At 38.6% G+C, this 10,926-nt stretch overlaps 5 protein-coding genes across 8 annotated transcripts; 1 reads left to right on the top strand and 4 right to left on the bottom strand.

The window, feature by feature from the left end:
- On the bottom strand, nt 1–3,549 carry rumpel. Of its 2 annotated transcripts, none has more exons than NM_001298054.1 (5): nt 3,180–3,549; nt 2,210–2,369; nt 2,086–2,151; nt 933–2,023; nt 1–870 (listed from the first exon to the last, which is right to left on the bottom strand). In NM_001298054.1, exons 1-5 carry the CDS (start codon nt 3,416–3,418, stop codon nt 621–623), a joined length of 1,806 nt encoding a protein of 601 aa, NP_001284983.1. In that variant the 5' UTR covers nt 3,419–3,549; the 3' UTR covers nt 1–620. The 2 variants fall into 2 exon arrangements, with proteins under 2 accessions (NP_001284983.1, NP_572397.1); NM_132169.3 differs by having other exon boundaries at nt 504–870.
- A 900-nt stretch (nt 3,550–4,449) lies between these two features.
- CG34337 (uncharacterized protein) lies at nt 4,450–4,890 on the bottom strand. The gene is made up of 2 exons (NM_001103431.2): nt 4,706–4,890; nt 4,450–4,635 (listed from the first exon to the last, which is right to left on the bottom strand). Exons 1-2 carry the CDS (start codon nt 4,869–4,871, stop codon nt 4,586–4,588), a joined length of 216 nt encoding a protein of 71 aa, NP_001096901.1. The 5' UTR covers nt 4,872–4,890; the 3' UTR covers nt 4,450–4,585.
- Nucleotides 4,891–7,480: 2,590 nt separating this feature from the next.
- Nucleotides 7,481–8,274, bottom strand: CG42705 (uncharacterized protein). 2 transcript variants are annotated; one of them, NM_001298053.1, is made up of 2 exons: nt 8,180–8,274; nt 7,481–8,125 (listed from the first exon to the last, which is right to left on the bottom strand). In NM_001298053.1, exons 1-2 carry the CDS (start codon nt 8,249–8,251, stop codon nt 7,934–7,936), a joined length of 264 nt encoding a protein of 87 aa, NP_001284982.1. In that variant the 5' UTR covers nt 8,252–8,274; the 3' UTR covers nt 7,481–7,933. The 2 variants fall into 2 exon arrangements, with proteins under 2 accessions (NP_001284982.1, NP_001188557.1); NM_001201628.2 differs by having other exon boundaries at nt 7,830–8,125.
- A 572-nt stretch (nt 8,275–8,846) lies between these two features.
- On the bottom strand, nt 8,847–9,475 carry CG42704 (uncharacterized protein). The gene is made up of 3 exons (NM_001201627.1): nt 9,385–9,475; nt 9,237–9,326; nt 8,847–9,166 (listed from the first exon to the last, which is right to left on the bottom strand). Exons 1-3 carry the CDS (start codon nt 9,454–9,456, stop codon nt 8,969–8,971), a joined length of 360 nt encoding a protein of 119 aa, NP_001188556.1. The 5' UTR covers nt 9,457–9,475; the 3' UTR covers nt 8,847–8,968.
- Nucleotides 9,476–10,236: 761 nt separating this feature from the next.
- CG42246 (uncharacterized protein) lies at nt 10,237–10,876 on the top strand. 2 transcript variants are annotated; one of them, NM_001144701.1, is made up of 2 exons: nt 10,237–10,366; nt 10,429–10,876. In NM_001144701.1, exons 1-2 carry the CDS (start codon nt 10,307–10,309, stop codon nt 10,636–10,638), a joined length of 270 nt encoding a protein of 89 aa, NP_001138173.1. In that variant the 5' UTR covers nt 10,237–10,306; the 3' UTR covers nt 10,639–10,876. The 2 variants fall into 2 exon arrangements, with proteins under 2 accessions (NP_001138173.1, NP_001284981.1); NM_001298052.1 differs by having other exon boundaries at nt 10,429–10,685.
- The last annotated feature ends 50 nt before the right edge of the window (nt 10,877–10,926 follow it).

The following is a 10,926-nucleotide window of genomic DNA, read 5'->3' as shown; positions in this document are numbered from 1 at the left end:
CTTACTTGAAACAGGGGTTCTCTAGTTCTGGTCATTTTAATAGCCGCTCGCTCGCAGAGTATTAGGGTATACTAGATTCGTTGAAGAGTATGTATTAGAACATGTAGAAGAAAGCGTTTTCGACCCTGAAAAATGTATATATTCTTGATCAGCCGAGTCCGTCTATCTGTCCGTATGCACTTTGTGATACTTGCTATGCCGAACATTTTCCGATCAAGTTCTGCAAGTTCTTAAGCGAATCGATAAGAGTATAGAAATCTTCGACTTTGTAAGCAGCAATTTGTTACCCGTAGTTTTTTCTTCCTTGTGATTTTCCGTCTATTTGGGCAGCCGGCGTTTTGATTTGTCGGGTCAGGTTATATGCACCCAGACCTGGTCCTTTCTGCACTTGCCCATTTTTCGAAACCTGGGCCATAACTGCGGGCATTTTTCTAATTACAGAGAAAGCAGCACAGGAAACTGCTTTGAACCCATTTCGTACAGGAGGACACAGGAGCCCAAATAATTATGAATTGTGTTTTATTTTAAATATTTGCTAAGCTACCGAAAGGAACTTTGCCAGGATGATGCCGGTCAGCCTTCTACTACTCCTTCCCCTTGAACCGCCATGCAAATCCCCTTTACGTTTTCGTCTCCTGTTTGTTGCTGGATTTTTGACCAGAATCTGGTATCTTTGATCGGCGATGGCGACGTCGCTCTAACCAGCGTCTCACAAATGGTGTGAGCAGACGTGTGTCAACTCCATCCAAATCCGTCTCCCGGAGGAGGAGACTTGTGACCAGTGCCACTACAATCGTCACCAGGGCTCCAAAAAGCGTGAAATAGAGATACGATATGCGATACAGCTGGAAGGGAGCACTTGGAACGGAACTGCACAAAATAAATTAAGAGGGTTTAACGAAAGTCCGATTATTTTGTAGATAAATGCTTACCTGATGGCACCATCTAATGCCAGGCTGGCAAACTCGCGTGGTTCTCCGGCAAACGTATAATTGCAGCCCATCGTTGAATATGGTTTCCTCTTATAGACGAGATCACCGGTGACCAGATCCCGCTGGGCACTTACACACATCCAGGCCATAACAATAAGTGAACTGAATCCTCCGAGCAAAGCTCCTTTAGAATTAACCCATGGCAACATAACTCCGGCGGTAAATATACCCAAGAGTGGTCCATTTGCCACCGACGAAAGTGTGATGGTCAGTTGCAGAACGGCACCTAATTTTTCCACGGCAAATACGAGAGCTACGAATATAATGCCAAATACAACGACCACACTGCGCATCACAAAAGCGGTTTGTCCCTCGGTCAGTGGACTCTTTCTAAAGGTCTTTACAAAATCTTCCAAAACGACTGCAGATAGAGAGTTCAACCCTGTCGATAACGAAGACAATGCCGCACTAAAAACACCGGCTACAAATACTCCTGGTAAACCCGGATATGAGCCCAAAGTGTCCATTACCAAAAGTGGCAAAAGTTGATCGTTTCTCTGGGCCAACTTCGTTTCCAAAGGATCACATTGAGAATAGGTGGCATAGATCAAAAGACCCGTATATCCGCAGATCATCAAAAAGGCCAAAACACCAGCGATAAATGTCCATATTGCAATCCGTGCATCACGAAGCGTGGGTAGCGATAAATATCTCTGGATCATATTCTGACTAATTGCATTTGACTTGAGCCAATGAGCTACACCGCCCAAAACCAGGGAATAAAAGGTATACCGCTCACTTAGATCCGCACTAAAATTGGGTACTTCCAATCGAGCTGTTTCTTGGGCCTTCTGCCACACAACTCCAGGTCCGCCGATATCCAGGGTTCCCTTAATCAAAACCAAAGCCATCGCACCGAACATGATCAACGTTTGGATGACATCCGTCCAAACCACCGCCTTCAAACCTCCAATGCAAGTATAGAAAATGCAAACCACACACACAATGGGCGTCACTATATGGATGTTCACTCCAGTGGCCTGATTGAATGCTATAGCCGGTACATAAATCACAATTGGAAGCCAAAGTAGCTTGGAAAGAAAAAAAAAGAAATTATAAAAGAGAGTCCTACTTATAATTGAGATTAACTCACCGAAGCCACAATAAACATGACAGATCCGAAAAGCCTTAAACTTCGGTTATATCGCTGTTCCAAATACTAAAATAAAATCCTCCCATTCAAATTGATTCGTTATACAAACAAGATATAAGCTTACCTTATAAGTGGATATCAAATTGAGTTCGTGAAAGACCGGCAAGAAGAAGTAGTACATGCAGAAGCCCATTAAAACCAGCGATCCCATAATGTACATGTACTGAGCACCATAAAGATAAACCTCTGTGGGAGTACCCAAAAGTGTAATTCCAGATATAAAGCTGAAAAGCAAAATGTGATCTTAGTAAAGATATTAAAACTTAAGCTTAATCAAATGGAATTTCTTCCTGGGTAGAGTCGCCTTGACCTTCGACAAAGGCCTTACACCGATCATCCATCATCTGTAAGAGATCAAAGTGCGTTTTATACAATTCAATTAGCACCAATGTCGTCGTAATTCTCTGGTGTCCAAGTCAAGTTTCCATACATTTCTTAGTTGCCACTTGGAGATCGGGCATTTGGGGTTCGGGGAAGTGGAAGTGGAAGTGGACTCGCAGTCGTAGTCGCCAATTGACCGTCGCCAATTTGAATGCCCTGCATATGCGGGTAGCTCGAATTGTCAGCGAACGTGGAAGCCAATTATTAATTATGAAACATTTTGATTTGGTGCGTTGATAGGAGCGAGCTGTACAAGTATGCTAAAAATAAGCGAGCGACTATAACGGGTCGAAAACTGGAGCAAACTACAACCTACACTATGTCGGCATTTTTTTCCCTGTATGGCTGTATGAATCTTCAGACAAGCTCTCTAGTTGAGGACAAATGGGGTTTTCCGCGGTACTTTGATTAATTCTATCTTATCTCCGGCACATTAAGCACTTAACAGTGAGAAGAGAATGGGGCTTTCCATCTCGACTTTATAATATACTTAGCAAATGGCTATAGTTGAAAAAATTAAGTTTATAGTTTCATTAAACGTTTCTATCATATTTATTTTGGATATAAAAGTTACTTAACTCCCCCTAAAGGGAAAATAAAATAAAAAATATCTTTAAAAATGATTTATCGTAGAATTCTAACCTATTCCTCACCTGGATATCAGTGACATGGTTATGGGAAAGATCTTCATCTGCCTGCCACCAACCAAATACGAGGCAGCACTACTCGCCGCCTCCTCTGAGCCATTGGCCTTTTGTTTCCTGGACTCTAAGCGCAGTTGCAGGCAAAAATATATACCGATAACGGCGCAAATGGCCAACATCAGGCAAAAGACCAAATAATCCGGCCATCCAAAGCTCTGCAGGCTGGCTCTCAGCTCCTCCACGTGCATTTTCCCGTCACTTCACTTGTTCACTCAAAACAAAAAAAAAAAAAAACAAAAGAAAGCGAGAAAAAAATGAGAAAAAAACTAAGAGAATCGCAGCGATCGCACCGCTCGGAGGCACGCATCAGAGGTGACTGGTGGGTTATGGTTCGGATTTCAGATCCCAGATTCCAGATTCCAGATCACAGTGAGATGGAAGTGCAATTGTGCTGTTGCCACACAGCAAAAACCACCACCGACTATTATTGTTTTATATTTTTATTAATGATATTATGACATACACACACTCAACTGACGGCGAGATCGTCGTCACTTTTCGCGTGCCAGCTGCGATGGCGACTACTACTTTGCCTGGATCTGGAGCAACAGCTGACTGGCCAGCTGATTCTTTCGTAAAAACACCACCCAATGCCCCCATGCCACCATGCACAGCCACCCAACTCAAAGGCCCGCAAAGCCACCAGCCCAAACACCCACCCACCCAGTGGGCTAATTGAGTCAGTGGTTGCAGTACAGCAAATTGAGTCGCCAGCGGGGCACTTAAGCCAACGCGTTGTCTTTGCCTTGGAGAATGCACAGATCGAGGGACATAGAAGTCAAATTGGTTGCACTTAAAAATAATTTACATTATTCCCCATAAAAATTTGGCACAAATTACAAACTAAAGCTCCAAACTATCAACACTCTTCGTTTGTTTTTCAAAGATATTTGATCGATTTTTTAAATCTCTTAAATAATTATTTGTAACTTCGCAAATAGACCATTTGAAATATTTTCCAGTGTCGAAGGAATGGGGTGCGACTGTGTAAATTAACTTGATTAGATTTAGTCGGCAATTTGTGACCGCCCCTCCTGCATGGCACTCCAATTTTCTATAAATGCGATCGGCACTTGGATTGCGGTCTCTCGGATTTGCTTATGTAAACTGCGGGTGTCAAACGGAGCAAAGACAATGAGATTTGGAATTATCAAGGGGAATTTCTTTTTGCCTGTGTACCTACAAAACATATAGAAAATAATACGATTTTGGAAGAAAAAATGTATGCAAGTACGCATAAGTTGTGCCTAATATTTTATTATCCAAAAGAAAAAAAAATAGTATTGCAAAATATTAAACTGCAGAACTGCTAAACACGATTTAGTAGACCGAGCTGACGGATTTTTGGCCAAAACTTAAGCATGAAGATCTTCAGGCCAAACATTATTAGCCCCGGGTCTAAAGCCTGCAAATAAAATGAATAAAAATAATATAATAATAATAATTCATTTGATAATGTATGGATGTAAACCTACCGGTAGTAGCTCCACTCATGGCCAGGATCGAACTGGTCAGCTCCTTGATGGAACGTTCCATTTCACCAAATTTGGCCAAATCATCGGCCGAGGGAGCCGCCAAGCAGCTCTGACCCATAAATAGGACACAAGTCAGGGCCAGAAAAATGAAAATACTGTATTCCATTGCTTTGATGGTGAACGATGAACTGTGCTATGGATTTTTCAGAATTTTGAACTTTTATAGACCCGCTCTAATCAAAATAATATCACGGTCGATTACAGAACATAAAATGCTTTGCTTGTTATGGCTCAATGCATGTCAAATGACCCAAAACTAAAACCGATTTATATCTCACATTTAATTTTTTAAAAACAAACGGTATTTAAATCTAACATTTTCATTTGTATGTTATATACAAATAGAAAATAATTGCTGGTACTATATTTCCTATAATTTTCAAACACAATTTTTCCAACCAAAAAATCTGATCCAAAATGCAGATGCCTTGAGCTGCAGTTTTGCGTTTGCAGTTTTCAGCTTCAGCTGTGGCAAAAAAAAACGTCTGCACTTTAGCGGTAATCGAAGCATAAAATGAGCAGCAAGTGCCACTACACACACAGCTGGAGACACACTCACACAAATGCGACGGCTCACGCACACACAGACACACACACTCACACAAAAACTCACAGGTGAATCAGAATCAAAAATTGTATGCGTTTTGCACCTTGAAAGTGCATTGCAGTGGGTACCCAGTGAATTTTTATTCACGCCACTCTTGAAATGAATACTGCAAATACTCTGAATGCGCTACATTTTCTCAGTTGGCTTTATCAACGTTTTAAACATTTTTAAATAGGGTATTATAATTGAAATTCCTTGGGAAAGTCGGATTGACGTAATGGTATAAGCAATATTAAGAATAGTTTTTACAGCATAAAAACATATGAATATTTAAAAGAGCGTGAACTTCAAGAACTAGAAAAAACTATTTTTTTAACATTATAAAGCTTTTATTCAATTCGTCTTTTACTCTCTAATTTGAATGGATGTGTATTGCCGTATATATCTTCCTTGTTATTTTTTTATTTTTTGATTTCGCTGGCTGATTTTCTGCTGCATTTCTTGTTTATTTGTGTATTTTTTTTTTTTGCTCTACAGCGTCAACGGCAAATTAATTAATTCCAGTGGAGCGATTTTTCAAGAAAAAGCCCTTTTTGCACACATGTACATACGTACGTACATATACATATACATATATATGTATATCCGTCCCCCACTTTTGGTGGGCCACTCAAAACCGTTTCGCAGGTGTTGTAATATTATTTGGAATTATGTTGGAATTTCTTGTTTTCTTTGCTCTCCGTTTGCGAGTGTTTTTTTTTTGCCTTTTTTTATTTGCCCCTGTGCTCGGAAAATGCCATGAAAATTATTTGCTTTTTAATTTTGTTTCAAGTTGCATATGTCTCTCTGCAAGTAAGTGTGTGTTCGTTGTTTATAGCTAACTTTACAGTTGAGAAAGCATTTGTTAAGTGGTTTTAATTAGTTGCCCCTACATTCCCGCACCTGAATTTTCCTAAGCCTCATTTTGCCATCCTTGTGATTTTATATCCTTCTGCCGAATTCCAACTAATGATAGTGTGTATACTAAGAAAAATAATAATTATAATAACATTTTATGAAGAAAAATAATACTTTTGGTTATCGAACTCCATTTCAAATGTGCTCCTTATAAAAACCGTACCAACGTATTTTCGTATATGACACTGCAGCAATTAGATTTGAAACCACACCCTGTCGCAATGACACTCAACATATGCAAATGTCCACCCTCGGCGAAACGCCTTCATAAAAATCCTACCCCCTTTTTAGCGAGCCACTGTCATTCGCACTTCGGTCATCATCAGTGGGAATGGCATGTAATGGGTGCTGCCATTTACAATATTTATCAAGTGCGCGAAACACACCCAAAAACTGGGATAGCGATTAGCTGGTGGAACTGAAAATGGAAAGTGGAACTCAGGGAGGAGCAGGAGTCATATATTATGGGCTTTGGCATCGTCATCGTCATCGGGCCTATGCGTGGCGCCTAATTACATCGCATTGTCATAACAAAATTGAGCGCATTTGACACGCAATTGCCCCACAGTTGGTGATGCACTGAGAGAAAAATATACTGCGCTACTTAGACACTCATTATATGGAAACTTGAATTTTGCCAATTGAGTTTCTAGATATGGTTGTATATGGTATTGCCTACGGTAATTCAAATTAACTAATTTTCGAAACTCTCCGTTATCGTTTTATGTGTGACTTTTTTTACAGTTGTCTTCACGATGACATGTGAGAAATGCCACCGAGGTCCGCAGTCAGTACTCGAAAGTCAGGAGTCAGGGGTCAGGGGTCAGAAGTCGGAGGGACTGTTGCATCAGCCCAACTAGATAAGAATTAATTGTTCAATGGCACGCATTGCACTAAATATTTGAATATATATACACCCGTTAGTTGGCTCTTCCCGTTAATCGGATAAAATTCATAATTATTGTTATTACTGTCATTTTTTCTAATAACCCGACTGCGCACCCAAATTGCGTGTACTTTTCTATTAAGATGAGCTATCAAACGCACTTTTCCGACTGCGCTTGACTTGTTTGTTTTATTTTCGGGTCTTTAGCCTTTGGCTTTGACCAGGAATCCCCGATTCCAGTGGCCTAATGTAACCATCCCCCGGATCTTCGATGGCCACGCAACGCACGCGTAAATTATGTAATTAAAATTCCGCACCTTAATTCGGGCAATTTATTACACGAGCTTTTGACTAATTGGATAACGATCTTTAACTATGTCCACTAAATACACGGGGCACAGTGTGTAATAAGTTGATGTTGGAAAAAAAAAATGGTGGGCGCCGATGTGCTTATGAGTTCATAACCGATTGCATTCACCGATAGAGCTCGCAATTAATTGAATTTTTACCGAAAGACTTCTGGTAGGTGTGTGGAATCCAGCGGAGTGATTAAGTAGACGGAAATATTTGGCTTTGGTGGAGGAATGAAGAATTTGACTAATAAATCACTGATAAATTAGGTGGCGGTTCTACACTTTGAGAATTAATAAAAAAAAGTGAATTCTATTCCATTAAATGATTTGCAACGTTCGGAAGTTTTTAATTTCAGAAATTGGCATGCCAGGGTGCAAAAACTAAAGGATTATTAAAATATTAGATATAATAAGAAGCGGGACTGTTAATAACCAAATGGTGGTGTCAAAGAACGGGGTTGGCCTCCTTCTGCTGGAGTAGTTCCATTGCTGGTTGAATTTCCAGGTGTTGCAGGTGAAGTCGAGTTTCCCGATCCAGTGTCATTATCATTTTTGCCACAAAAAATATAATTAGGGTAATATTTGCAGAAAATATCCGATGGCGGTGGAAGGAAAAACTGAAGAACATCAAATATAGTATAGAATTACGAAAGTGATCTTTAAGATTTTACAGCTGATGTTGGCGTTTGTGAACTGAAGAAGAAAGCCAAAAAGAGGCCAAGAACGGCTAGGGAAATCTTCATTTTCCCTCGAAAAAATGTCAACTGATTCTTAAAGTTCCAAACGTCGCCTTTTATGGACAAGAATTTCTTCATTTTTACTGTTAAATTTTCTGGCGATAAGAACTTAACTTAAGTCGTGTCTCAATACTAATCGTGAGACGTAAGTCAACTATCTTAATGGAAAAGTTTTGCCTTGTAATACGAATGGTTTAAGACAATTAAACATGTTACTCCTATATTGGTTCATCTAAAGTAGTAGTTTATATAACACCGCTTTACGAAAACAGACAAATTAATAATTGAATATGATAGTATTTCTGAAGTCAGTTGCTCAAACACAAAGTTTGCAATTCATTTTAACTCTTTCTCAAGATTCCTAGAGTGCGATTTTAGTTGGTTCCTTTAAGAAATATTTTAAAAGTTATTTAAAACAATCTTATAATATTCTTTAAAGCAGCCAGTTGTTGTTTTTTATGCCCTATAAGTTTATATAAACATTACTTAAAGTTTTAATTTAGTTCATTTATTCTAGCCCATTTTTAGTACAGTTTAAAGTTTTTGCAAGTATGCTTAAATCTCTCTCTTTGTTTATTTAATAAAAAACATTAAATATATTGCAATGCTTGGATAGTTTATTTAACAGCTGGCATGCCAAAGTGCAAAAAGAAGAGGGTTTTTAGTACAATCTTATAAATTCAATATCCTTCGGCTCTGTTGTTTTCCAGTACAGCTGTTTGTTTAACGCGTCAGATCGGCAAGCTTCAAAGTTCGGGTGGCGTCTGCAGTTGAATTTCCGCTTGAAATCGTAGCATTCTGATCATTTGAGACAATCGTCGAAAAATCGCAGGTTTTGCAAATTTCAGCAAAAAATGGTATTGCACACAAGATCTTCCTTTGCGACTGGAGCGTCTGAACAAATTTCTCGTTGCCGACACCCTAAACGGTAGCAGTTGTTATATAATTTAAATAATAATACTAAATATTTATGTTAACATATTTATCTTACGTAAGACAAGCCGGTGCACAAGAATATGTTCAGAAAGAAGTTGTTTTCGCAGAACTTTAAGGTTTGATTATAAACTGCTTGGATATCGCACTAGCAAAAATACAATTTTACTAAAGGATATTAATTGATATTTATTCAAAGATCTTACCGCTGCGGTTGGCGATTCCAGGCTGCAAATAAGTGCCAGAAAAAGTCCTAGAATTGCAATGGTAATTTTCATCTTGAAGTAACAGTTAATTGAAACTGAGCTAAGAGAGCTCCAAAAAGAGGTATTTATAGGGAAAATACTACATCCTTAAGATTTTTAATTACTGCAAAGAAAAGTAGAAATTGAGTCGTGCACTTAATATAAATCGTGTTACAGATACGTTTAGACTTGAAATTGTTCAACAGACTCACGTTTTTTTAAATTACACACTTGAAAGAGCTTCAGTGGGTATATCATATTAACTATTTTAGCTTAAAACAGTAAACAATTTGAAGTAAATATTCAATATTTGGATGCCATATTCTCGCGATTAATCCAATTCAGCAACCAGTGGTCGTAATTTACGGCCAAACATGACAACTGACACTTTTTGCGCTCATACATCGCAAACAAATTGCACACCGTGTTATTTATTTATTTTTATTTTTTTCAACTGCGTTCTGGTCAATAATTCGCAAAGCCATTGATGGAAATTAAAACACAAATCAAATGGCAACAGCGGTAGTGGCATAAAAAAAAGCAATTTCCATTATTAAAGCGGGCAATTGAATAAGTCAACAGAGCCGAGCCGACAGGTGAATCGTAAAGGTGAGAAGTGGGCGGGAGGGTATGACGCCGTTGGCTAAAAATAAACCCTATATACTGTTGTACACCACATACTATATAGTGTTAGGCAGGGTCAACGGAGCTTTTTCGGTATGCGGCACACGTGGGTCCCCGATTATAATGCCTTTCAGCCGATTTGCTGGGCTCAATCCGCTACTGAATTCCGATTTCAGTTCGCATTCGTCGTTCAACGTAAAATGTTCTGCGAGGCGTTTTAACTCCGGCCTTTATTTCTAACGATTTTTCAATTCCGGTCATGGCTTTTCTTTTTAAACTATTTACCTTCTTGGCGGTGGCCGCCATTTTGATCCAAATGGTAAGTGGTAAATCAATATAAGAAGGGTTTGTTTTTTTAAGTTAACATCTTGTTTTGTGCAGACACTTGCACTGGAGTTTATGGATGAAGACTTTCTGGCAAACGATGACGGTCATCACTTGGACGAAGAGTCCGCTGAAGTGCCTGGTATTTTGACTGGTTATACCAGAGATACGATCGCTCACTTTAATCCTCGCAAAGTAGATGGGGGATTTCGACAATTGTGGGAACGTGTTCCCCTTCAAAAAGTCGATGATATTAAGCGGAGATAGGAAAACTTACTCATTCCTTATACTCGATACTCCAGTTGATTACCTACAATGTGAAAAATATTTAAAATTATTATAATTTAAAAAATATTTTTATCATTTTTTTTTTTAATGCTATTTATGATATTATTTGATATGAAAATATTAAGAAAAAAAAACATGTCAGTTAATATTTATTATACTTTTAAATCGTAGTGGGTGGTTGGAAAGTTTGAAGCCTATATTAAAAGAACATTAATCCAAATCAATACTAAAAAAAATGTATTTATTTATAAATATACTTCTACTTAA

The sequence above is a fragment of the Drosophila melanogaster genome, chromosome X (assembly GCF_000001215.4).
Source record: "Drosophila melanogaster chromosome X".
Classification (NCBI taxonomy): domain Eukaryota; kingdom Metazoa; phylum Arthropoda; class Insecta; order Diptera; family Drosophilidae; genus Drosophila; species Drosophila melanogaster.
This window is presented reverse-complemented; position numbering and strand designations above follow the sequence as displayed.